At 39.1% G+C, this 26,941-nt stretch overlaps 1 protein-coding gene across 1 annotated transcript; it reads left to right on the top strand.

Moving 5' to 3' along the window:
* Positions 1 to 512: 512 nt before the first annotated feature.
* Positions 513 to 26,361, top strand: snx17 (sorting nexin 17). Its single transcript, XM_085247003.1, has 15 exons — positions 513 to 1,332; positions 5,252 to 5,326; positions 7,034 to 7,151; positions 8,573 to 8,637; positions 10,349 to 10,459; positions 13,018 to 13,108; positions 15,141 to 15,228; positions 18,349 to 18,418; positions 19,008 to 19,100; positions 19,398 to 19,601; positions 23,402 to 23,530; positions 23,880 to 23,957; positions 24,098 to 24,172; positions 24,262 to 24,303; positions 24,406 to 26,361. Exons 1-15 carry the CDS (start codon positions 1,273 to 1,275, stop codon positions 24,505 to 24,507), a joined length of 1,401 nt encoding a protein of 466 aa, XP_085103129.1. The 5' UTR covers positions 513 to 1,272; the 3' UTR covers positions 24,508 to 26,361.
* Positions 26,362 to 26,941: the final 580 nt, after the last annotated feature.

Raw genomic sequence — 26,941 nt, 5'->3', positions numbered from 1 at the left:
ATTTTATGACGTTTGCAGGATTTTATGGGATTTTAACTAACATTACCTGCTTCTGTACGCTCTCTGTTACACACAATCACAAACAATAGTATAAAATTATGCCGTAAGCATTTCTAGCTGTAGAAAAAAGGTCAAATAAGAAATATTACAAAATACAAAATATTTTTAATATTCAAAACATTTGAAGTAGTTTTTCACGTCTTCGAATATTTTTTTTAAATATAACGTTTAACTGTGTGTGTTGTAAAACTAGCGGAAAAAAACATTTTTGACTAATGAATTTTGACTGCGCGTTCACTGTCAGTTCGGATTGGACCAACTAACGGATTGGATCAAATAACGTAAAACTAATTCTAATACAAAAAATACCCTTTGTGTTATGTTTACAAAATATTGTGCCATAAAGTAAAATAACTGTATGTCTTGGGGGTGAATTTGTGTTATTTTAATTGCATAAACTGCAGTATACACCCGTGTGCCGACGATAAGATGGTTTGACCCAAAACCTTGATCTGCCAATACGTACGCTGAACACAGAGTGGCCGGACGGTGGGGTAGCCTCTGGTTTCTTACGCGATATTTGCCACATTTGCTCTATCTATATACCTTGTCGCTGTTTAAACTTTTTTCCGCAAAGGTAGGACGTCGGGAAAGCAGGAAACGTTCAAGTAAAACTGTCCGCTCATATATTTCGAAAGGTTTACCATACGGGCTGTGCGGCGCTCTTGGGCTTGCAAGAACCAACTGCACCTTTTATCCAGCAACTTCATCTGGTTACGCTAATGAACTGAATTCACTGCACAGCTTGAAACTGAGTTTTGGGTTTTTTTGTTTTTTAACAAATAGGTGATTTTAAAGGTTTTCTTACAACTTGCCTAAAGTGAGTCAATAGGATATTGTAATGCTAACAGTGAAGGTGTAATTACACTTGCAACATGGCTGCTACTCGAACGGCAGAGGGAAAAGTTTAACACTGACGTGGGAGAAGTTTAACGTCAGTGCGACTTGGTACGCGAGTTGTTGTCCACATAATAAAGTCGTAAGCAGTCGCCCCGTAGTCCGGCAACAGTATCCCCCCGGACTCTCAAACCAGTGGCTGAACCGAGAGAGAGACGCCTCCTCCTCCTCTTCGTCCTCCTCCTCCTCCGTAGTCACCGACGTTAGTCACTGCAGTGGACTTTGTGGGGAAACTGTGGTGTCTTCCTCTCCATCGCAGACTGTGGTGGCGTTAAAGGACTTATCATCTGGGAGCTGCTTGTGTTTCGAGCTAAGATGCATTTTTCCATACCCGACACAGAGGTTCGTTCGGGAGAAAACGGTTCGACCTACGTGGTAAGCACGACGTTGTGTCTTTCTTTTTTGTTGTTGTTGTTGTACCCGCTTTAACCACAGACTGTGTTAATGCTTGTTTCAGCTGCCCACATGTCGAGCTAATGTCAGTGCGGCACGGGCTCCAGTGTTTACTGTGCACAAATTATTGGGAAGGCGGAACTGCTGGGTTATAAATCAGCTATAAACATTACTGTGTAATCATGCCATTTATGCTTTGCATAGGTGATTAAAAACTTGATTTGTTGTATTAAAATTTGAGCAAATTGGGCAAAAAATATTTTAGCATGATTCTTTGAGACATCAACAGAAAAGTAATGTGGCTTTTATCGTGTTCAACACAGTTTCTGCCATTTTACCTTCATCTGGCGGAGAAAATTAGTTCTACAGTATAAACATATAGCATCATTATGCCATGTCTGAAGTTTAACACACTGTGATTTACCCTCAAAGCTTTATGCACAAACTTGCATGTGTCCCAGTCTCTTTATAGGCTCAAATCAGCCACAACAAAGTCTCTTTTGTTTTAAAGGTTTGAGCCAGCACCTAAATTCTTAGTGAGATTTGAGGTTTGCTTACCATGATGTTGCCATCTCCCGTGTTATTTAGAAAAAGAGAATACAGCCAGCATTGCTTTAACTTCATCCCTTAACTAGCAGTTATATATATCAGTCTAAACTATGGTAGTCTTCAAAGCACATTGGGAGCTGCAGCATAATCTTTATGTTTATTTTCTTCTTTCTGTTTCTTATTGTGTTTAATGTTGTTTGAAACATGAATTACCATTGTGCTTTGCTGTGTTCTGAAGTGAAGGTTGATCAAGGACAGCCGTAATAGCACCATTTTCTTTGCTATTTATGAAAAACCCAGTGACTGACAGTCAGGATACATTGTATTAATGTTTGCCAGATGTAGTGTTTATTTCTCAAAGTTTGCGTCAACTCAAAAGATTTCTTCCTTGTGTTGCTTGATTATTTGGACAGAGACGATAAATATGATCTATTGGTGATTGCAAGTTGCCAGAAAACTGCTTGGGTTCAAGTTGAGATGGATAATGATTTTAAAGATGTCATTATGAATTGTGCTTCCATTCCTCATCCATTTTCTTATTTGTTCCTAGCAGTAGGCCTTTGCAGGTTTATGGCATAAGTACAACAGTTTCATTACTTCTGAACACAGAGTAGAAAAAAGGTTTGCATCTGACTCAGATGTGCAAGAGCTCCACTGCCAGGAGTGGGACGTCATTGTTTAGCAATGTGCGACTGTCAGAAAACCTTGACAGCATCGATGAATGGAACTGGAAAGCTCAGAGCTCTGATGGATCAGATCATTTGGAACCTGTTCTCGGTTCCCAAGTTTGCTTCTCCTCATGTGTTGATGTCGTGCAACAAATAATTAATAATTCAGGATTTTTATAGAAAACAGTGTCTATAGTATTTATTAAAAGTGTTTTTGTGTGTCAGGTCCCTTTGTCCTGTGTGTGTGTGTGTGTGTGTGTGTACTTAAAAACACAAACACTGCATCATCTGATTTTAATGTAACATTACTCTGGCTGCTCTCAGTGTCATACACCTGTAAATGAGTATTTTCCATTTTGACTGTGTATTTGGAAGAAAGTCTTGGAGTAGGTATAATAATATTTGAATTGGCACAGAATTAGGAAATAAACATAAAAAGCTTTCCAAGAGAAGTAGTGGACATGTCGAATAATTCAGAATTATTTCCCTCTTTGCAGTGTTCTCCACGCGTTCCTCACTGATGTCGTTCTCTGACGTATCTCTACTTAACCAAGCACATTTTTAGCCTGTACTCCAGTGGGAAAAGCAAAGGCCTTTCACCTCTCAGCTGGGAGTCCTGTGACTGTCACTGTGACCTTCCCATAACCAGCTGAAAGGAAGGGACTTTGCTTGATTGTAACACTGAGAGATGGGTTGTGTACCTTGGAACCAGTAAGCCGCAGAATTTGCCGCGTTTGCAAAGGGCTTTCTTAGAATTAAAAAGGCCTCTTTTTTATGGCAGTGTTCCTGGGTTGTTGTTTTTTTCCGCTATTACACTTCTGCCTTTATTTCAACCTAATTTTTTTTAGTGTTTGTGGATATGAGAACAAGAGACTTTGGTGTTACATTAAGTGACGATAACTCATTTACTCAGGATGAGGAACAGGTTTAGACTTAGCTCTAAACTAGTTCATTATTCATTATTCAAAGTCTGTATTACTTTGGTTTTTGTTTTGTTTTTTGAAACCATGAAAGCTGTGCTCAACAGTGTAGCTGTGTCAGTTGGCTCCATGTACTGAGCCAGATGTATAAACTTAGAGACACAGAGAGGTTCCCTAAAATGTGCTAACAGTAGCAGGTATCTTGGAAATCCTCTCACAGATACTGGTTCACAAGATTAGATCACATATGGTTTTAGGGGTTAAAGTGGGCAGTGATGAAAAAAGTAAAAACACTTGACAGTTTTGTTTCTAATAAGGGCGTCTCATATTAAATCTGGTCTATCTCAGGACTGAACATTCAGTGTTTTGATCTGATTACAGCAATGGGATCAGACAGCATCTCACTCCTTTATTAAGAAACTTTATTATGACACAAATTTTAGATTAGCAGCTGGATTATGAAATCAAAAGCTTTTAAACATGATGAGGAACTAGGATCAAAATGTAACACTATTTAATACATTTGTAAGAGTTTGGGGTGCAGAAACAAAGATGAGTGTGGGAATATGGAGGAAAACATATACAGCCTCTTGAACTGTCCCCAAGTTGAACTGCTTGTAGCCACCAAAAAAAAACTCGGGTATTTTTTTTTTTTTGTTGTTGTTGCACTTTTGCATTTTTAGAGCCAAGACATTCTGCATACTCATTCTTCCTTCCTGTCAGGATCCTGCCTACACAGACATATTTTTTTTTTGTCCAAGCCTTCCTCTTTTGCAAGAACAACTTTTGGCGTGATATTCTTGTTTTTCCCTTTGATTGTTTGTGCAGTTCAGCAAGAGCATGTACATGTGCAGTCAGAAACTGTAAAATTCCTTTTGTGTGGACAGATGACCCGCCATGTTGACTGCAAGAATTAATTGAGATAGAAAGGGAAGAGGATTAAAGCACTACAGCAGTTTATGTCTTGATATCCAAATATGAAGTCTTCTCAGTGAGCTTGTTGTTCCCTTATCACTGTGCACAGCCTGCTGGAAGCTGATTGGGTTTTTTTGGGGGGGGGTTTAGCATATGAAGGAGGAAATAATAATTCTCAAATTCTTAAGAATAATTCTTCACACAATACTAATAGGATTATTCCATGTAGGTTGTTCTGTAATTGATGCATTACATTTTTATGTATATTTGGTTTACTATCGTACTTAATGACATGAAAAATTTCTTCCTTGCTTTCTGTGGCTGGCTCTCAACATGAAGGCAAGCAGATTTTTGGTCTGCTAGCTCCAAGTGGTTGTTTTGTGGAGGAGTTTTCAGTGACAGCTCCTGTCAAAACAAGCAAAGTGTCTCCAGAGAAGGAGTTAAAGATTCCACATGAAATACTTTCTCTCTATATTAAATGTCTGGATGAGGCAAACGAAGCGGTTTGGATTGAAAACTGTGCAGCAGGTTCTGTTTTCCTCTTTGGATGGAAGTCGCTGGAATATGATTGAATCCAGTTCACACTTCATTTGTTTGGTCTAAGAAAACAAAAGCCGAGGAAGCACACTGCAGTGGGATAATCAGATGAAATCAGTAGTGAAACTTGATGCTAAAGGTACAGGGTGGTAAATGCTGATTCTTTCAGCGGTTGTGGTTTTATTTCCTCCATGCAAACACAATGCCTCTGAAGTCACCAAATCACTGTTGGGTGTGCATTTAAAGAAACAAATTCAGCACTCGCTTTATGCTTTTTTTACATAGTCTTTGTCCTTATGTCTGTCCCCACAGGCCTACAACATCCATGTCAATGGTGTGCTGCACTGTCGGGTACGCTATAGCCAACTTCTTGGCCTCCATGAACAGGTAAGGTTTCAGCCATGTTAATATACCAACCACACTGTCAGTGTGCTTCAAAGCACGTTTTTATGTGTGGTGCTCTGACATAAATGCCATCACATCCACCCATGGTGACCTTTTACTCGTATTTGTGTCATACGGTCGATACGCCAGCCTCCCGTCACTTTAAATCATGACTACGATGCCTTGAAGTCTTTGGCTTCCGCTTTTCCAAGAGTTCCAGCTATTGGCTGTAAATAGACAGTATTATGGGGGAGGTGGGTGGGGGTGTGTGACATGGAAAGAATGTTCTTGGCCTTTCTTACACTTTACCTGCTGGGAAAAGGAATTTAATCTGAAAAAGAAATGTGGTGGGAAAGTGTTGAGTTGTCTGTTCTTGAGAGTTGTTTGGTCTCTGCCTCAGCTGAGCTTTACACACAGCCAGACTGATATTTCAGAGCTGTTAATAGGCAATTAGTGTATTCAGTGTTTCACATGTGTTTTTCTTTCTTGTAAAGATGTGTTTTTAAGTGCTTTGTGCACTAAAATGTATACAACAGCATAAAACATGGCCCTAAAGGAGTGCCCAATGCCCCTTTTGCTTATACACATTACAAACTAAGAGAGCTAGGGCCAAACTTTACAATCTCCATCCTCAACTCTGTGTTATCATCCTGACAGTTGCTGTTGCCTGGCAACAGGGAGTGGGAAAGACACACTCAAATCTTTAAGCATCAACCCCAAAGGGCTTCCTGTGGCATACTCATGACCCCAAAACACTCCACACTTGATTGTGGTGCACACACTCGTCTCAGTTATTGCTCAGAAAATTAGATTTTTTTTAAGTGCTTCTCATGTGTTTTCTCCTGTAATGATTTGCAACACGGCAGAATCTGTGCTAGATTCAAATCCTGTTTAAAGCAAACAGTAAAAAACAGGACAAGCTCTGCCAAAAATGCTCCGCATGAGCTCACATGTATTTCAGATGTGACAGACTTTTATGAATCTGCAACCTGTGCTCGGTGTGTGTGGCTGTGAAAGCTTATTTGTATGTGTAACCAGTTGCTGCCTCTGGCATACTTAAAATACCACAGGGAAATATGCAGAGGTGAAAATCGCCTCTTTTCCTCTAGCACTCGCTGTGGTCTGCCTTCATCATAGCATACCTGCAGCAATATGCAGGTTAAAAATTAAACCACATAAACGTGTTTGATTTTTAGATCAGACACCAAATGGTGTAAGACTTCAATCGTTCAAGCTACCAGTGCTCAGATGATAGAAAATGGAAAGAAATGAGTCAAGAAGCTGGAAGACAAAGTAAACTTGGAATGACTAGACATTCAGCGTTCCAGATGTGTTCGTGTGTGAGTGTGTCTGTGTCTGTGTTTGTTATGCACGGAAACTCCAGCAGCTAGCCGTTGAAACAGTGCTTAAAATAAACCTGTGATTCATCTCAAACAACCTCAATGTACCTCTTAGAAAAATTAATCCACAGATCTTTAATTCAGAAGACTGCTGTTCTATAGCAAAGTTATCATTTTTAATAGTTCAAACTTAAATCTCTTTTCAGTAATTATGGCTTTGTTAAAATAAGAATGTAGCTAGCAGGCTGCTTGAACAAACTCTGTTTTCTCTTAAAACCAGAGAAATACTGGTTTGCGAGGGTTTGTTTTTTCCAAGAGTGCCGACTCTTTGTTCCCTCCGAGCTTCACAACTTGTGGTTTGCATCAACAGATAAAGAAAGAATATGGAAGCAATGTGGTGCCTGCCTTCCCCCCAAAGAAGATCTTCACACTGACCCCTGCTGAGGTCGAACAGAGGAGAGAACAGCTGGAGAAATACATGCAAGCTAGTAAGTTATTCATGCAGAATAAACTTTTCACAGATGGCTTGTATTGTATTTCACTTCATTCAGATGCAGAGTGGTTGTTTAAACCAGTGTTTAAATTAGATAGTGTTTTTTAAGTTGCACACATTCCCCTCTTTAGTAGTGTGTGTGTATAACGAGTCTGTGTTTTTAAAACAGAATATTTGCAGGACAAACACGGTTTCCTTGAGAGCTTTCCCCACAGCAATCACAAGAACAAGTTTGCTTGGTGTCTGCAGGGAGTCCAAACATGCACTGTTCTCTTCATGCCACATAAGTGTGAAAGAACTGTTAATCTGGGCATAGTGTCTGAGCAGGGACACTGCTTCAGTTGGGAGTGAAATGTTGACACACCTTATGAAGAAAAATATCGAGACCCAGAATCTCAAAGCTGAAAGTGTCAGTAATTTAAATAATTTTTTATTGATTTGAATTTTTTAGTAAAGAGATTTTTGTTTTTTTTGGTTGGTTTTTTGGAGGAAAAATACCCGGCTTTTGTACCATGAAGAATAATTAAAATCTTTGGCATGGTAAAACCAAGTGGAACACCTCGTGACAGTTTTAAAAGCTTATTTAGCATCAGGTCAGTAAACCCATTCAGAGTATTTCAATTCGAGAGGGTTTCGGCATATTACACGTTGTGCAAACAGGTCAAAGGTGAACTATCCAAGTACACACATACACAAATAAGTGCAACTGGCAGCAACATGGAGGGTTGGTTTTAATCCTTTCAAGCACTGGAAGTTACAGCAGAACAAGGGATCATTGTTTGAGTGCATATTTGCTCATAGTCTGGGAGCATACGCATTCAGGGTGTTCTTGGCTACAAGTTCACTAGGTTACATCATGGTTTTTGACATAGTTATGGAAAATAAACTGACGCAAACACAATATGCACTGATGCAGATGGCTTCAAAATTTCCCTTTTTGTCAAGTGGAGTTTGTGAAGTTAGTATACAGGATGACACACACATGCTCACACTAAGTCATATTGTATGTTATGTTAAATGCTCTGCTTTGCCACTGAAAACTGTGTCAGGAATAAATGAGAAGCCAAAGCAAAGGAGAGTTGCTCATTCAGCCTTTTATTTACTAAGTATGGTGTGTTGGAGCTGGTTAGTGGCAGTTAAGGTCGTTGATCCTTTGCCAGAGGTCAGCCCTTCTGTCATAAAGTTTTTATGCGCTAAGCTAAATTGCCTTTACAAATAACTTGGAAGGTATGACCTATTTCACAATAGCAAGCTCAAAAAGCAGAAAACTAAGAAATGGGAAGTGGCTCCACCTAAAAACATTGATGTTTATGAGTAACCCCCAAAATTGCATACCAACACCAGTTAGGCATTCATGTAGTTGTGTTACTTTCAATTATTGCTTTACTGTCCTTTGTTTTGTTTTGTTTTTTTCAGTCCGTCAGGATCCCTTGCTTGGAGCCAGCGAGTTGTTCAACAGTTTCTTAAGGAAGGCCCAACAGGTTGGTGGTTATTTTATATCTAACCTGCATCAAGCTGTTGTCGGTCAATAGGTCTGAAAGGAGCAATGCACCTTATACTAAAATGCTGAGGCAGTTATTTCTGCTTCACTAGTAATTACTTTGACATTGCGGTGAAATTAGGTAGTGCTGTTCTTGCTGTTTATCTATCGCAGCAGCACACATACACTTTCTTGGATTGTGTCATCTGTACTTGTAAGCTTCTGGTTAGATGTGTCAGATCAAGACTGGCCTGCATGCTGAAACATGGAAAATGATAACATGAATCATGTAACAAGTCTTTTGTTAAACACAGCAACTTAGTTACTGTGTGTGTGTGTGTGTGTGTGTGTCTGTGTGAGAGACATCCAGCTCAAAACAAGCTTTTTCCATACCAAAAAAATCTAAGCAGGTTTTCAGTTTAACCTGATTCTATGTCATTTCAAATGGATGGTGTATTCATAACTTATTCATAGCAGGTTGCATCATTTAGTCTGTGACTTGCATTACCTGAGGCTGCAAATCCATTCAGATTCATCCATCTGCAGCCACATCGCACCCATTCTCCTGTTTTGTTTTTTTCTTCCGCCCTCTTCTCCTCTCAGATTAGCACATTAGAGTCAGTGTTTATGTCACTTCTCTCACGTACTGTGAGGAAAGCAGGTCTGGAATAGGAGATGACTTGCCTCCCAGTGTAGGCTTTTCATCTGTGCCTTCTGTGCTCTCAGAGACCCCCTGCTGTGGGAAAAGGGAAGATGATAGATGATTTAGCCAGGAAGACGAGAGAGAGAAGAAGCTGGAGTCATCCAGTTCAACATTGCACCCTTAATATAAACGATGAGATTATTTAATCATCTTATCATACGTTTTTCTTTTCTTTTTTTTAATGCAGACTTGGTTTAATTAGTGTTAGAGGCCTTTTCTTACATAATGATATTGCTTTTACCTTTTTAAGTAAGCATTTTTGTTGAATGGTGCTTTTTTTTTTTTTATTGTTTTGTAATGTGTAGTCAAATCGTGGCTTTTTTTTTTACAAGTTTGTTATCCAAAACAAAAGACTGTATGTAGCACTATATCCAATAAACATTTCCCTGCTTTTGAATATCTTTATGGGGTTTTTCCTTTTGACTGTCGCTTGGACAAAACAAGGCAACCCTTTACTAAAGTTATGGTAAATATTTTCATATTTTCCAAACAGTATGTAGATAACAATCAATTACAAAGAAAATGAATGTGATCAGTATTGTCCAGTCCCCCAAAAAGTTAGTGAATAATTAAAGGTGATTTTAATAATTAAAAATATTTAATTACTCGTTATTGTGGACTGTTCATTGCACAGGTCCTATTCTTATATGCACTAAATAATTCCCATATGTGAGCCATTGCCTTTGTTCCTTCTCCATTTGAGTTAAACCATAACATACTTTGAACATCTTTCAAGCTTTTATGTCAAAATTGACAGTAAAGATAAAAGTGATCAGACTGAATGGATTCAATTTTGTTTGAAGTGCATTATAAATTTGTGTTTGAGAAAATGTTACAGTGGAGGGTCATCCATTGTCGGAAAGGGTTTGGGGGGGAGGGGGTGGTTCCCCCTCTAACCAGACAGAGTTTTTCCGTCTGTGTGGCTTGGTGTGATTTTTGTTGTTGACTGATGGGAATGAAAACATGTAGCTCACCCAGAAAGTTGAATTCAATCCTTTTGTTTCCACAGGAGACCCAGCAGATCCCCACAGAAGAGGTTGCAATAGATATCTGCCTCTGTAATGGCCAGAAGGTCACAGTCAACATTTTCACATCATATAAGACGGAAGATGTGCTTGATGTAAGTGCTGCATGTTTAAAGTGAGAGTAAACATGTTTTTACTGTTTTGCACAGTACGGTGCTTTTTAAGTGCCATGTTTGTTGAAATCTTGCTTAGACAGAAAAATATTTACATGAAAAAACTATAAGTGAATACTGCTGTCAGCTCCATATCTTGATATAGTTAAAAGAAACTAAAGTCTTAAACTTTTATCTGTTTGGTTTCAACTTTTTTTTTTATTAGTTCTGTGTGTTTGGTTGGAGAGCACATGGACAAAATTCAGCCCTGAGGGCTGGAATTGGATGAACTAGATAAGTCTGCGCTGCTATTTCACTCAATTCCAATGCAGTGTGTTTGATCAGTGACCCATGCAGTAGCGTATATACCAGGACACTACCAGAATGTAGCGTATTTTAAATATTTATGTAGGCATCTAAGCAAGTTATAAATATTTTCATTGTAACCTGTGGCCATGTTTCAGTTCAGTTATTTAAAGTGTGGCCCATTGCTTATTTCATTTAAATCGGTATGGTCATCTCTGACCTAGAGGCATTTGAGCTCTTCATAACAGATCTGATAAACACCAGGGATTTGCCTCAGGCAAGCAATATTGCTTTACAATCTCCTGTGAGCTCTGAGGCACTACATACCATAAGTCAAATTAAGCCATGTTTATTTGTATAGCACCTCCTCAGTACAGCAATATTTCACGAAGCACTTTATGAAGTCTGGCCTACTTCAATCAAAACTAAGGAAAACTCGGAACACAACCAAGACAGGTGGAAAGAAAACAAATCTAAGCACACGCTAAAGACACTTGATGGCATGATGAAAATACCCATCAGGCCTATTTAAGCTTTCAGGCCATAATCCCAAAAGAGCAATTACAATGTGCCAGTGAAACAAATATACAGTATTATTATCAAACAGCTTTATTATATGTGACTTGTTTTGTTGTTGTTGTTTTATTATTTTTTTAATAATCTGTGCAAGACATGGTGATGTCCAAACCATTCAGTATATGCACTTCACCTGTACTCTTTATTCACCATAAACACACACTAAAGTACACACTCTAACTCATCCCAGTAAACATGGTGATGCCTCAGTGGCGTGCACTTTGTCGATCTTGGCTGTAAATCAAACTTGTTTGAGTCTCTTATGAAAGTTTAACCACAGTTAACCTCTGATCAGAACAGCAGCTGTCAGAGCACACAGATGGTGTATATTTTAGTCAGGGTTTCTGCCTCAATGTAGTATTGCTTAATTATTTTACTAACTAAAATGCTAGATTTTTTGTTTGTTTGTTTGTTTGTTTGTTTGTTTTGTCTAGGCAGTTCAAAAACTCTACCAGTGGTTTGCATGTGGCTTTGTTTACCGTTAAATTATGAGAATTACAACTTCAAAACCAGAAATGTGTAAAATGTAAATAAAAAAAAAATCTCATAAACCCACATTTTAGTCACACAAGAGCACAGAAAACAAATCTGATTTTTAAACTGGGGCATATTGTTTCATTTGAATTGCCCATCTGCTAAGAACCACATCTACAAATTGCAGAACAATGTTAGAATAATGTTCCTTGCTTTGTGAAAACTTTGAATATCTCATCATCTACAGTATATAATATCAAAAGATTTTAAGAATCTGGAGAAATTTCTTTGCTGTCTCTGGGCCAAAGCTCGATTAAAATAGACTGAATCTAAGTGGTAAACTGTTCTGTGGTCAGACGGAAAAAAAAAAAGTAAAGTTCTTTTTTTGGAAAACACAGATGTTCTGGGTTAAAGATGAGACACCGTCTGGCTTGTTATCAAGGGTTAGTTGAAAAGCATTCATCTTTGATGGCGTGGAGGTGAATCAGTGCCTTTGGAATTGGCAGCTCTTAAATTGGGAAAAGCACCATTAATGCTGAAAGGTATAAACGGGTTATAGAACAACATATGCTCCCATCCAGATGTCCTTTTCAAGGAAGCTCTTGTATTTCAGTAAATATGTCAGCAATACTAAACTGCTTTGTGGAGTTCAGCAAAAATTCCACCACACCTGATGCCAAAAACATTAAAGGTCAAACTGTGGAATGTGAGCAGTTTTATCTATTTTATAGATCTTTTAGTCAGTTTAATCTTCTTTCCTTGGTGTCCTGATACGGTAACCTGTCTTTGAAGAACAGGAACAAACTGATGCAGTCAAACTAGTCAGAGAAGCTGATTGGCAAATTGCAGTTTAACCTAGTTAAACTATTTATATCAAACAGTTGCAGAAGATGACCATTAAGCAATCAGCCAAACAATGACTCCCACCCTTAGTAATTTCAGGTTTGCAGTCTCTAAGCATTACAGAAATGGCTTTGTCCCAGCTGCTATTAATCATCCGAATAAGCTATAGCAAATTGTCAACATAAGTATACTATTTATTTATTTTTAATGGAAGTCTATTTTTTTTTTTCTATTGTTTTTATCTCTTTGGTTTTTTTAGTGTAGTATTTTTAATCTGCTCTTTTTTTAACCTTCTGAAAAATAAAGCTCTGATGAAACGATTGATTGAATGTTGCTGAAATTAAATGTTATTGTTTCTGCAGGCTGTTGCGACAAAGCTTGACCTCCCAGATGACCTTGTTGGTTACTTCAGTCTTTTCCTGGTTCGTGAAGGTGTGGATGGAAGTTTATCATGTAAGTTCAAAATCATAAAAACAGAGCCATAAAAGCAACTTGAACTTGTGCAGCATCCTCCTGTTTCTGTTATTGCTGGAAAGTTTTCTTTTGCGTGCTACATAAGCTGCAGAAATGTTCCCTGATAAGAATTGTAAAGTAAAGTAAATTGTAGCAAAAATCCATTTGAGCTGAAAGTGTAGTTTGCCAGCAAATGTTTTAAGGATTATCTCTCCAGCTAACAAGAGCCATAAAAAAAGAGCCATCATTTATTACTGCTGATTATTTATGTTCTAGCTGGAATTCATTTCTCAGTAACCAAAAGAGACGATTCTCAGAAGACACAAATCACACAGAAATAAATGAAAGTAGGATTTTGGTGTAAACACTTGAACTTTCATTAAGAATTGCTAGAGAGTAGATTCCTGTGGAACCGCAGGGAACTTTATTCTGGCAACAAGAATACGGCTGAGTGTGTTTGTCTCTCTGTTCTGAGAAATACTTCAGTTTAGTTGAGGAAAAAAGAAAAGCTGTGTATCGCCTCTAGAGGGTTTATCTTGAATCCAAATTCTGCTGTATTTCTGTCTCTAACTAGAATGTATAATAAATTTTTTGGGGGCTGTTCTGACTCCCAGTGAGAGTCAGCTATTTGTTGGCTGGTGCATGCAAAACATTTTGTAGTGCTGGAGTGTGAGTGCGCACAACATCCTTTTTGCAGTGTTCTTGGCTGAAATGCATGTTGTGGTTTACCAACAGTTCCAGAGTGGTACCACATTTACAGGCGTCTGATTAGTAAAGTTATTGTTTTTCCAGACTGCAAGAGGAGTGTTGACTTCCAGCATATTATAAATGTGTTTTTTTTTTTTAAAAGTACGCTGTAAATGGAAATACACAATGATACTGTTTCAAGCCAGGGCAAAATCATTTTTTTGCCCATATACATTTTGTGAAGACTCTGTAGCAGTTAGCATGTGGTTTGTCCATTGTCTTTTTGTTGTCAATGTTACTTACAGGACCGCCTCAAAAGACCAAATGGCCACATCTCATGTGGCTCAGTTTCACTTGACGCACATCATTGCAAAGTATTAGCATTCACATTCATGTATACCCCAGTGACAGAGGAAGAGAGCCCTTTTAGGTCAAACCTCTCCACAGTCTGAGATTCTCATGGTTTCCACCTGTCACATGCTCGCCTCAGAGAGCATCGATACCAGGCTGGAAGTGAACCCAGATGAACTCAGAGGGGTCTGTATATTTTACAGACGTGTTGTTCATCCTGCCATTTAAATCTGAGGCTGAGTGATATGAAAAAGAAGAGGCATGTGCTAAATATGGCTAACAACGCAGCAGGTCATTGCTCAAGCAGAACTGATGGTGGGATGATTGACATAACAGGATAATGAGAAAAATTCAGGCAGTAATTTCCCTGAGGTCGGAGTGTTAGTCAGGATATAATGTAAAATATTACGGACATGTTGAGAAGAGCCAGGATGTGGTTTGAATTAGTGCTGCTCTCATTTGCTTTTTGTGGCATTTTTAGCTTTCCAGAGATGATTTATTTTGCTTAAAAATGTCCCATTACATGTTAAGTATTGAGTTTGTTTCTCTTTATGCCAGATAATTTTCAACATCAAAGTAACCACTCTGTGTTTCTGTTTTCAGTACACAGCCCCTCTGCCCATAAAAAAGACAGAATACACTTTTATAAACCTAATGGTAAACTAAAGGGCTCTTTAGTCATCTCATTTGTGTGTATTTGTGTGTGTGCACTGAGCACATTTATTGATGGGTGAAAACAAAGTAGCAGCAGCAACGACCTTCAGTCTGCTTCACTCTCCTTAGGGAACTGACTGCAATAAAATAGCTGCAGATTCTGGGTGCATGTACACAAGAGCCCTTTTAAAAAAGTATTGTCACACACACATTTTACCACAAGTTGTATCCTGCTGGGGCCTGCACAGATGGTGTCTTCCCCGTTGTAGACATTGTTATCCATGTCTTTGGTACCTGAGCTACATTTATGATAAATTCTGCTTTTTTTTTCCTCTTTCAGTTGTGCGGAAGTTGCAAGAATTTGAGCTGCCCTATGTATCCATTACCAGCTCGCGGAGCTCAGAATTTCACATAGTCTTACGGAAAAGGTATGTACCTCCTCTTGTTCACATTATGAGTATGAATCTGATCACGTCTTGTTTTCTTTATCTGTGGTAAAGCTCTTGGTGTAGACATGTTAAAAGAGAAGGTTAAAGATGGGCTGCTAGAAAGGTTACCTTTTTTGTTGTCAGGGAGAATGATGATCATCACCTGACAGTAAGTGGGCTTGGTCCAGAAAATGTAATGAAATGACAATAAATTCTACATCTACTTAAATTTCACCACTTTGCAGTTTGTCTTTGCAGTAGGTATTCCTTACAGCTACAGCGTCTACAACAATCAGTTGCACTGATCCAACAAGTTAATCTTTGAACCAGAACTAAACCAAAACATTAAAGGACAAAATAACTGCAAACAAATTTATATTATATTTTATCTTGCTATAGATTTCATTTCATTCATTTACCCTTGGTGCAGAATGCCTGTTGCAATTTCTAACATCTTCGTTACCAATTAACTGGATAACCAGAGTTCTGATAAATCATTTACTCTGAGATTTAAACTTGTTCTTGGGGTTCATCGATTACCAGCTTTCGCTTTTTTATTTACACAAAATTTAGCCTGAAAATAAACAAATAGATTCAAATATTTTATATAATTGAACTTCTCACTTCACGAAAGTCACATTTCCAACAGACTGTTGTGCTGCATCAGTGTTTTGTTTTGTTTTTTTCGGGTTTATAATTTATTTGACTGGGTCAGGGTTCAATAAACATCAGAGGAAACTAAATGTCAGCACAAGAAATGCATCAACAGTGTTTTTTGCTGCAGATATCTGTATTACTTTTCAATTAACAGAAAAACCCACTGAGTCTGAGCTGTTGGTGTGGAGAGCAGTGCACCAGGAATTGCATGTGTCACAAAAACGGGGGGGAAAAAGTGATAGAATTAGTCTTAATGTTGTTCTATTTGAGAGAAACGGCTAAATAAACGAGAAGATACTAACTGCTCATTCAGTTTCAAGCCTACAGTCCAGTCCGCTGATTTGTCCGCTTTTTGTCAAGATAACTTTTATCTGCTTCCTCCTTTTTCTTTTCCTTCATTATTCTGCCTCCTGTGGACTCTGGAGGTACACAGGATGTTTACTTTCTTTCTGCCTTAAGGAAAGTCTCAGTCCTGCTGACCTAGTTTCGCTGTGGAGTGTAGAAGAGTGAGGGGAAGAATAAACGTAGAACTAACAAGTGAGAAAAAACAGACCCCCAGTGTATGAGATCCAGACGAAGAGGAAGAATGTAGGGAAGAAAACTACTGAAAACCTAAAATGTATGATGCAGTTCTCTATTGCCAAGCTTTATTCAAAGCATCTACAAAATGAAAACAGGATTATGAAAAACAGTCAAGGTTAGTGAGCGGTACAATATAGTTTATATACTAGTAAGATTGTAGCTTTATGGTATTTTCAGTCTTTGTATGCGGTAAAGAAGATCCAGGAGGTGGTTTGAACCAGTCCAACAAGCAAAACTATTTCTCTCAACAGGGTCTTTAAGTGCACTTTCCATTACATCTGATGAGACAAAATAAAAGGACTCACCAAACACAGTGCTTCTGATTCCACCACCCATACTCTCTTGCTCCCTTTCACCGCCCTACGTTTTACTGGTCGTTTTTGAATTGCGGATGTGGCCAAGTAGCTTAACATTTCCTCAAACAACTGCTCTATTCAACTGCTCCTAATAGCACCCCAGCCAAGCGCCTACATGTTAAGTTTCACACCTTTGCGCTAAACTGTTGGGAAACATGAGCTCAAGGACGATTTTATTTAAGAACAAACGTAAATACAAAATGTAACTGGGGCAGGAAAAATGCCTCAGTTGTGGTGTAAAGAAAGTGTTTGCTTAAGACATTTCACAACCAGCAGTGAGGAAGTGATACATCTAAATTGTATACTGTTGTTCTGGGTGTTTTTAAAAACATAGACCCAGATCTGATTCGTCTGTCTCAGTCAGATAGAATTTTTTGAATTTCTTTTTCAACATCATGTTCTGATTTTCAAGCTGGCCTCGGGCTCCCACACATCTCTTTGCACAAACGTACAAGCAGTACTTCTAATATTGCCACAGTGCTGTGTGGAAATTATACCATTTCACTCACATCCTTTCAAACTCAGCTGTAAATAATTCTTGAGGTGAATGTTTGCATGCCTTACTCACTGACTGAGCTGATTTCTCCATAAGTCACTCATTTCATGGATGGAGTTTGACTGTACACCGGACAGACGTCTCCATTGCCTTGTATTGATAAATACATAGTCCATAGAAATAGGTTTGTTAATGGGTTAATGCATTGTATTGCATTGCATTGCTTGCTCCATGGTACAAAGTCCATGTGATGTGAATAGGGCTTATAGTAGACAGTGAATTGATGGCTAGCAGTCTTTTGTTCTCTGTCCTGCTCCTTGCACGTTTAGTTTATGGTATCAGTCTGATCTGAAACAAATAGTAGCATTATCAGTATTAAGAATGCAGCTGACTCCTTTCTGCTGCATGTACATGCATGTTAGAAAAGACCAACTATTTAAAAGCCGACATTTTGGCAGTTGACTGGTCTGGAGCATTCAGGTGTGTTAACACAATGCCCTAATCTTCCCAGGAGTGTACATCCCAGCAAAATTCACCCTGAGGCCAGATTGTTCATGGTCAGAAAAACTGCAAAAAAAACCCCCAAAATCAAGAGCTACATCGCAGACTCTCTACACCAAAGTATTCTAGAGTGTGGGGCCATCTGTCTGACAGCTAAAGCTCGGCTAAAATTGGCGAACGCAACAAGACAAAAATCCCAAGCACAGCAGTAAATCTACAACAAAATCAAGATGTTGCAATGGCCCAGTCAAAGTCCAGAACTGAAGCTTATTGGATTGCTGTTGCAGGAGGCTAATAGCGGTGAATAAACTATTGAACTGAAGCAGTGTTGTTAGAAAGAGTAGGCCAAAATTCCTTCACAATGATGCCAGAGTCATACAGAAAATGATTACTTCAGGTTATTGCTGCCAAAGCTTTTCACATGACTACAGTACCCCCCTTAGCTCTCTTCAAATCACTCAAAGTTGACAATCAGGCTGTGTTAATTCTGCTTTATTTGACACTGTCTTATTTTTTTTGTCTCTTCAGCTACTGGGACATGGCATATGATAGTGATGTAATGGAAAACAGAGTTGGCCTGAATTTGCTTTATGCCCAGGTAAGAGGCTTCATCACTTAGGTAAACCAGACACTGTTTTAAATTAAACTCCCGCTGAGATGTGCACCCAAGCAGAAAATTTAAATTAGACTTGATTGTATTTGTTTCCAGATTGCATCTGTTGTATTTTATTGAGCTTGCTTGGTGCCAGCCTCTCACCAAGAAAACTGAATCAGCAGCTGCTTCATCTTTTGGTTGCCAAATGCTTTTGTGCATCCCCTGGGATCATCCATTATCGAAATATTGGTGTCAGCTTGTTTTAACATTGCAACACCTTGAATCCTCTCTGCGTCCCTCTTTCAGAAGAGATGTCCTTCTTATTATAGTAACTTCCCTCTGCTGTAACAGTTGTCTGATTTTATTAAGCATTTTCGGGGCGGCAAGTTTGATTAGAATCTGTAACCTCTGAGCGTTGCCTCTGCGAAGCAGTATAGTGCCAACGAGCTTGTGCTTTTGTGCATATTTTGTTGAGCTGCACTGTTAACATGGCGTTTTTAGTGTTGTTTCTCCTAGCAAAGGAAACTCATTGACCTGAATTATTGTATTTGTCTGTGTAGAAAAATAAACTTCCTGTTTGTTGCTTCACCAGACAGTATCTGACATTGAGCGAGGCTGGATACTCGTCAACAAAGACCAGCACAGGCAGCTCAAATCGTTGCAGGAGAAAGGCTCTAAGAAAGAAGTAAGCAAGGGTGCCTCTTTTTGACGTTTCTGCCATTTGAATTTTCTTTGCCAGTTGTCACTTAAATCCAGCTGATGCTCAGAAATGTCCTTGTGCTAGGACAAATCTGTAGACCACGGAGAATACTCCCTCTAGTGAATTCCATGTTATGCAATTAACCTAGTTTGCCCCATAATATGAATTTTTAAACACATCCCAGGAGAGAATTTCAGAATTTTCTATCAGGGATTAGGTAAGCCTAAAAAAATGACATCTAAAAATTGTTTGGTTGTGTTTTTTTTTTCTTTTTTTCCTCAGTTCATCCATCTAGGCCAGACCCTCAAATATTATGGCTATATTAAGTTTGACCCTTGTGTCACTGACTTCCCCGAGAAGGGCTGCCAAGTCATCGTCAGCGCCGGAAACAATGAGCTCAACTTCCATGTCAAGCTGCCTAATGAACAGATGAAAGAGGGGAGCTTCAAAGTTACTCGCATGAGGTGCTGGCGAATCACATCTTCTGTAAGTGGAAGCGTGAATGCATGAGAGTTTAAGTGTACCTTTATTTTATCAAGATGAAGGCCCTCCTGTTTCTAAAGTGGCCTATTGGCATTGCACCAGAAACAAACCATAGTTAGTTTTTTAGCATTAACAGCTAGCTAAAAATGCTTACCTCCACACCATCCATCGTCATCAGTCCAATTACCCAAACACACAGCCCACACAAGGATAGTGCTGAATTGATCTTTTGTATCGATTAACACCTAAAACAGTATTTGAACTGCAAATTGTCTGCTGGGAAAAGCAGATTCATGCATTGAGGGGAAGTACTTCCACACCTCTGTAAACAGTTACATGTGTAGGAAAAAAGTGTAAATGTCAAGTTTTATTTCTCGCGCGTTTCTTTAATACACTGAATTCAAAGTAAGACACCAGATAGTACATGCACGCTTCAGTTTTATCTCAGTAGGGTTTTTTTTTTTCATATTTCAAGCCAGTTTTTGCTTTTAGTCTTTTTACCCTCAGACATGATGCAGTCTCTTCAGGCAATCACAGAAACCACTTATTGCTGTCTCAGCCTGGTCTTCTGCTTGTTTTTCATGGCTTTGAATTAATGCTGCCACTTCCTTCAGTAAGTAATAAAGTAATATCAGTGTGTCATGTCCACTGGCTGCTATGGTATTAAGGTGGAGTACTTCTGGTCATGAGCTGTTCCTCCTCCATGCTTCCTCTTTCAGTCAGTGAATGAAACTATTTTTATCATTAGTCTGTTGAACTTTGTTAAAGCATACCACTTGTGCAGTCTCTTCTTTACCTTTTATATTAACAGAAAACTCAAAATCAGTCTAAATGTCAACTCTGCATCATCTGAGCCATCTGTGAGTTCCTTGTAAATGTTGTGATGGTGAAATCATTTACTAGCTGAGTGTTTTTGCTTCTTGGCTACTTTGGAAATTTAATGCATTTTATCCATTATCTTATTCTGAAGTGTGCTGAAGTGCAGAAAAACCTCAAAAAAAGCTATCAGACAGTACTAACAGCTCCACTAACACTGAATTAAACCCATTGAAAGTGTGTTGTTTTTTTTTGGGCGGTGAGTCTAATGAAAGTGTAATGGTGCTACATCACACACCAAAGATTTACGAGTTAATCCATGAAGGTTCTGTTTCAGCTGTGACCTTAAATCAATTGATCAGCATGAGATGGTGTCAGAGTCCCTCGAGCATATGACTGGAATTGATTGATCAGGCTAACATATTGCTGGTCCAATGCCCAGCATTTAATTAGTGTTATCTGTTGCATTGATGGCGGGGGGGAAGGAACAAAAACCATCTCTTGTTGTCATTTCCTCAAATGTTACAGATGGAGGACTGAGTCTCTCTCAACTGGGCGTCTGTCTCAGCAAAAAAACAAAAACATTTGGTTTGTGTGGGCAGCTACAGATTCCAGTTTAGGTTGAAGGTATCGATTTTGGAGCAGGAGGTTCCTTCTTGGTCAGCACTCTCTCAGTCTATGACAATGTACATTCAGTTTTAACTCATTAAAGGACCTTCATTGTAGGACATTGTAGGACCTTCAGCACCACATATTGAAAGATTTAAGTGAGTGCATGTATATTTAAGCCTATATCTAAACTTTTAACCCTCTATGGATTAGAGAGGTTATTAAAGCTGTATCCTGCATAATCATTCCACCATGGAAAAAGAACAGTTAAAGGAAATCATCAAAATTACCAATTATCATGATATTCATCCACATGATGAATAGATTTAAACTTCTAAACATAAGTTAGTTGTAGTTGTGGTAGATATTTGCAGACAGTGGGGTTAAGATAACAAAGACCGGGAATGTTGGAAAGTCTCGTGTTTGTGATTGCGTCAGCGCTCGGCTATTTTTGTGCACAGATTAGATTGATGGTCTTATACCATCTTTTCTTTGCTGTATCACAAATACTAAACAATATTTAGTTTCAGCTATACAGATTTTGTTCTTTCTGTGCATTTTTCAAAATACATTTGATCCCCTTTTAAAAAGTTACAATTTCAAATGGGCTAAATTTAACTCATTAATTGGATTTTTTTTTTTAACCTTATTTGACACTTCAGCTCTTAAGCCATCTAGAAAAACGGCTTGTTTTGGGAATGTAAAGCATCTCATTAACCAGTATTTGTCATGAACCGAAGTTCCGTACACAAGCTGGACCCAGAAGCAGAGACAACACGCACAGGAGTACGAAAAATAAACTTTATTTCAACTAAAGGTGTCCCGGAAGGGTCAAAGGAAAACACGCGAGAAACTAGAAAAACCAAGGGACCGGGGGATGAGTTACGCAGGAACGCTGTAATCGGGACTGTGGGAGGCTGCAACAGAAAGAGGAAGAGAGTTACTGGGAAGCAGGGAAATAGCAGCATACGTGGGGGAGAGTATGAGTCTTACAGTCAAAGCGGGGCCGTGGGAGCCGGAGGGAGGGGTGAGGGTCCGCGGGGGAGCTCCAGGAAAGTAGAGGTGATTGGTACCGGAGGCGATCCAAACTCCAGACGGGCAGGTGGACAGGCAGGTGGCTCAAAAACACGCCGAGCTGTTACCTGAGCGCAAAGGAAAAGATTAGCGTTTGTTCAGGTAAATGAGGGTTTTCACAACCGCCTTCCCGTGGGTGTACGTTACCGCTGTGAGACGACTAACGGACTGGCGTGGAGCAGCTGGCTGGGCTGGATCAAATAGTCCACCTGATAATCGCCTGAGATGGAATGCAGGTGTGGAGTTAACAGCCACACCCGTGGGCGTGGGCATCCCATCAGCTCCTCGGACACCGGGCCGCGGACCATGACAGTATTGTGCATGGAACAGCTGAAATATGCATTTTTTGTGTTTGCACCCAATCGTAGCAGAACAGTCTATTTTACTACTGAGAAAAGCATTACTTGAGGCTCTACCCGCACAATTTCTGCTGCCATTTGAAAGATGGAACATTTAAATATGTCATTTGAATGGAGATGGGCAAAAAAGTTCACTTTTGTACTGCGTTTGTGTTTGAGCATTACAGTCATTATGTGTATCAAAGAAGCTTTTACAATTCTCTAAGAGCTAATGATGTGGACACGTGGCATCACATCTAAAATTGCAATGCATCCTAGCTTGTGTGTTACAGACTGAGCCCCCACACTGCCAGGCGGGGTGATTAATTCCTGAGCTCATTCTCAGAGGTCAGAGTCATTTAATGAGTCCTTTCCTTAGCAGCCAAATATTCAAAACATCTCATTTGTTGTAGCTCTGCAAGACCCCCCCCCCCATCCGTTGTAGCCAAATTACATTCGGAAGAACCCAAAATAAACACTTAGCATGTACATGTGTTTGTGCATCTGTGTCAGACCGTTGTTTGTCTTGCATTTCCACTACAGCTACATTCTGACCCAGAGCGGAAATGGTTTGTGAAGCAGTGAAGGGCAGACACTGCTTAAACGAGGAATGAGGGCTTATTTCTAGGGAGCGTAACACACCCATCACAAATATTTCTTTCATGTTATCTTTTAGCCTGCCTGTCATTTGTGATGCAGGAGTTCAAGAATAGCAGCTTAAGGAGAAGACATGCAGGGTAGAAAATGAGATTTAGCTCCAGCGACGGAGCTTATCCGCTTAATATTGAAAGTTTGATGCTGGTTGAAAAAATATTGAAATCGGTTTCTTTGTCATTCTCAAATGTAAACACAGTACAACAAATTGAAAGTGGAAGAAGGAAAAGGGCCACAACAGAATAAGCAAATCAGAAGTGGTCGATGATAACAGAAGGTGACTTTTTTTTGTCTTTGTTTTTGTCACTGCAGCAAGTTCCAATTGCCAACGGTACAACCAATCCCTGCAGCTCGGGTCAATTTGAAATCAAACTCGAGCTCTCCTTTGAGTACCTGATGAGCAAGGACCGCCTCCAGTGGGTCACCATCACCAGCGACCAGGTAGGAGGATGATGGATAGTTTCACTTTTATATAGATAAACTAGATCTTTTTTATTCATTAAAGATCATTTTTCCCTTTGTGTATTTAGAATTTTTTAGTTTCTTAAGGTACTGTACATAATCCTCTTTAGTGCTCATTGGATTACCTCAAAAATGCTGCGGCTCAAGGCTGAAAACAGCCGTGTTGTTTTGTTTTTTCATAGTTTAGCTGAGATTTTAAGGAGGTGTAACTGTAAGTTGCTTGCAGCTCATTATGTGGTCGGCCATTTTTAGTGCGTTTTGTTCTTTTTCAAACTATACAGGCTTGCTGCTTTATGTCTGACTGGTTTCTGTGTGGATGTGATTGCAGGCTATCATGATGAGTATCTGCCTCCAGTCTATGGTGGATGAATTAATGGTAAAGAAGTCCGGTGGCAGCATAAAAAAGGTTTGTGTTGACTGCATTTAACAACATTATGCCATCATTTTGTTTTCCATACATATCACAGCGTTTGTAAATGTATAAGTCATTCATTTATAGCTTTGACATTTATTCTATTTCTTTTGACGTCTTCTGTCACATTTCAGATGCTGAGGAAACGACACAATGGCTCCATCCACCGGTCTGACAGTCAGCAAGCTGTGAAATCTTCCCCTCTACTGGTGAGAAACGGGATAGCATGCCAAGTTTTTTTATTCTCAGCTGTAGCTTTTTTTTCTTGACTGTCTTTTTTTTTTCTTCCATGCTGCAGGACTCCCCTGATTCAAACCGTGAACAAATTGTCAAACTCTCAGTGAGTACCTTCTTTGTCGTTTTTACTGACTAGCTAATAAATATTCCAATAAATTAGCATCAGCTAAGCATTAATTATACTTATATTGATTATTCCATATAGACCAAGCTGACCTCGGTGTCTCTCAGAGGGGTCAGCGCCTCCAACTTGGCAAACAACATCAGCAACTATGCTTTCGAGGGAATCGGAGACGATGACCTGTAACCCACAATTCCCCTTCCTCCCCTACTCATTCCACTGTTAACGACAAAGATTACAAGCTGAGCTGAGCCGAGCCGAGCGGTCCACGCAGGCGTCCGATTCTGCAATATTGTAGCTACTTCCCGGAGAATTTGCTGCCTTAAGCTCTCATTTAATCTTTGACGGTGACCTTTCATGATTTAGACTCTGAAGGGTAATCTTGATTTGCATTTTAGTTACAATCATCATATCATCCAGCTCTCTTATTGAACTTATCACGTCATTAACGTACGTTATTCGAAGATCCTGGATTCTTCCCTGACTGGCTGCGTGTCCGTTTCCAACCAGAGAGCCAACTGTTTGGTTAGACCCGGCACTAGTGAAGATACAGCAGAACTGGACGCAGTTGTTCTGGAAGTTACCAGGCATATTTCTGAGAATGTTCTCTTTAACTCAAAATGTAGAATATTTAGAGCAACTGCTTAGCTGCGTGACGATCAATGTTCGGCTTTGCTATATACCAAAATGCTTCCTCTGATGTCAGTGGTCCTCTTGTGCGTCATGCTACATGTGTGCCAAGTTAACAGAGATCATCAGCAGGGGTTCATTTTATATTAGACATTAGAGTCACATGTATTCAGATGTAGTTCGAGGCCTTAACTTGCTTTTTTTTTTTTTTTTTTTTTAATATATAGTTTCTGGGGTCACCTTCTCACATGGGTTGAAACTAAAGAGATGTTAACTAGAATTTTGCAGAATTTAATGGATGGTTGATTTGGTTGAGCTGCTTGCACTTGCTGAACCCATCGTTTTTGCACAGTATAACCGGTGGAGATGAATGTTTGAGCATGAATTTATAAATGTGCGTAGGCTCTTACCCTGGGGGGCTCAGTAAATCCATCAGATTTTTTTTTTTAACAATTTTTTTTAAAGGTTTCTCATAAATGCCAAATTATAGTTTACTAAAGCATTTTGCACAAAATAAACATTTTTAAAAAGTCACTTTTTATATTATGTACATGCAATTAAGTATTCTGAACATTTACTAATATCTTTATCATCTAGCTTATTGTAATCAGATCTAATGTAATCTAAGCTGTATGGAACAAAGTTTAAATGGACCAACATTTATCATGTTTACATAATGTTTTAGTTCAAATGGAAATTGTTTACAAATTTTTGCATCTGATTTTGATTTGTGTTGTTCTTTTTGGGGGGAGCGATGGCGTCGCGGGGCTTCAGTTCATTGTAATTTGTTCGTACGTTGTTCCAGTCATCTCAGAGGATTTGGTAAAAGGTGCTTTGATGAAGCGGCTAATGTGATCATAATTGCTGGAGTGAACAAAATTTTAAAGAGTGAACATATCCCACTTTTATAAGGTGTGTTATTCCATTATTATTAATTTTAATTTTTTTTCTTTTTTTGCTGTCAACTTGACTTATTTCATGCCAGCAGATTTTAAAGACGCTAACTGTAAATCAGTGCCAACCTATCAACAGCTTTACTGTCACTTTTAGCCAGAACTGCAAACAAAAATGTTCTCAGTATAATTGTCTTGTTCTTTCACTGGTGTGATTCTTCTGTTCGGTTGCTTTCACTGTAGGGAGACACGGTCGCAGCGATTCATTTATATTTTCTCTGTTCCTGTCGATATGAAGTACACAAAGCTGCAAGGTCCTTGATGTTAGTGTATGTGTAGGTGCCAAATTTTTCTAATGTGCCGTTTTGGTTTGGTTTTTTTCCTTTAGCATTGCTTTTATGAACGTTGTACCGTCTTGATACATTCCACTAATTTTCATGTTGATTTTTAGTGGTATGTTCAGTGACAGCTGTCGGTTCATTTGGTCATGATGCTTAAAATAAACTCTGAACTTCAACGATTATGTGTGGGTTTATTTTATTTATTATGTAACAGTCATCTTTTACCACCACTCCCATTTATTTTGCAGCAGCAGTTTTGTACTTTGCCACGTTATATGCTAAGAGTAGCACAGATAAGTGTCAAGATACCAGGGGGTGCAGTGTTTATAGACTTTAACTGTAGACATAAACTCACCAAGCACTTCATCAGCTACAAGTGTTCAGCTACTTATTTACACAAAAATGCTATCAGCCAATCAAATGGCAGCAAGGAAATGTGATTTAAATGACTTTGAAAATGGCATGGTTGCTGTTGCCAGACGGGCTGATGTACTGGAATTTTCCAACACAACCATCTGTGGCATTTACTGAGAATGCACAAAGAGAAAATATCTACCGAGCAATGTTTCTTTGGGGGAAAATGCCTTGTTGATATCAGACATCAGAGGAGAATGACCAGACTGCTTCGAGCTGATAGGAATGCAACAGTAACTCGAATAACCACTTATTACAACCAGCATCTGCAGAAGAGCATCTTTGATCGGACATGATGAACTTTGATGTAGATGGGCTCCAGCAGCAGAAGACCACACAGAG

Source organism: Mchenga conophoros, linkage group LG15 (assembly GCF_057382185.1).
Source record: "Mchenga conophoros isolate Kocher_MC1m ecotype Shallow Benthic linkage group LG15, M_conophoros_male_GT1.1, whole genome shotgun sequence".
NCBI classification, from domain to species: Eukaryota; Metazoa; Chordata; class Actinopteri; order Cichliformes; family Cichlidae; genus Mchenga; species Mchenga conophoros.
The sequence above is the reverse complement of the archived record's forward strand: the minus strand, read 5'-3'. Positions and strand labels throughout refer to the sequence as shown.

Bases quoted from the DNA above. Each gene is read 5' to 3' on its own strand.
- snx17 (XM_085247003.1), top strand. From the start codon at position 1,273: ATGCATTTTTCCATACCCGACACAGAGGTTCGTTCGGGAGAAAACGGT. The intron at 7,152-8,572 runs GTAAGTTATTCA...TGTTTTTTTCAG, and splicing joins GGAGAAATACATGCAAGCTA to TCCGTCAGGATCCCTTGCTT. The intron at 13,109-15,140 runs GTAAGTTCAAAA...TTCCTCTTTCAG, and splicing joins TGTGGATGGAAGTTTATCAT to TTGTGCGGAAGTTGCAAGAA.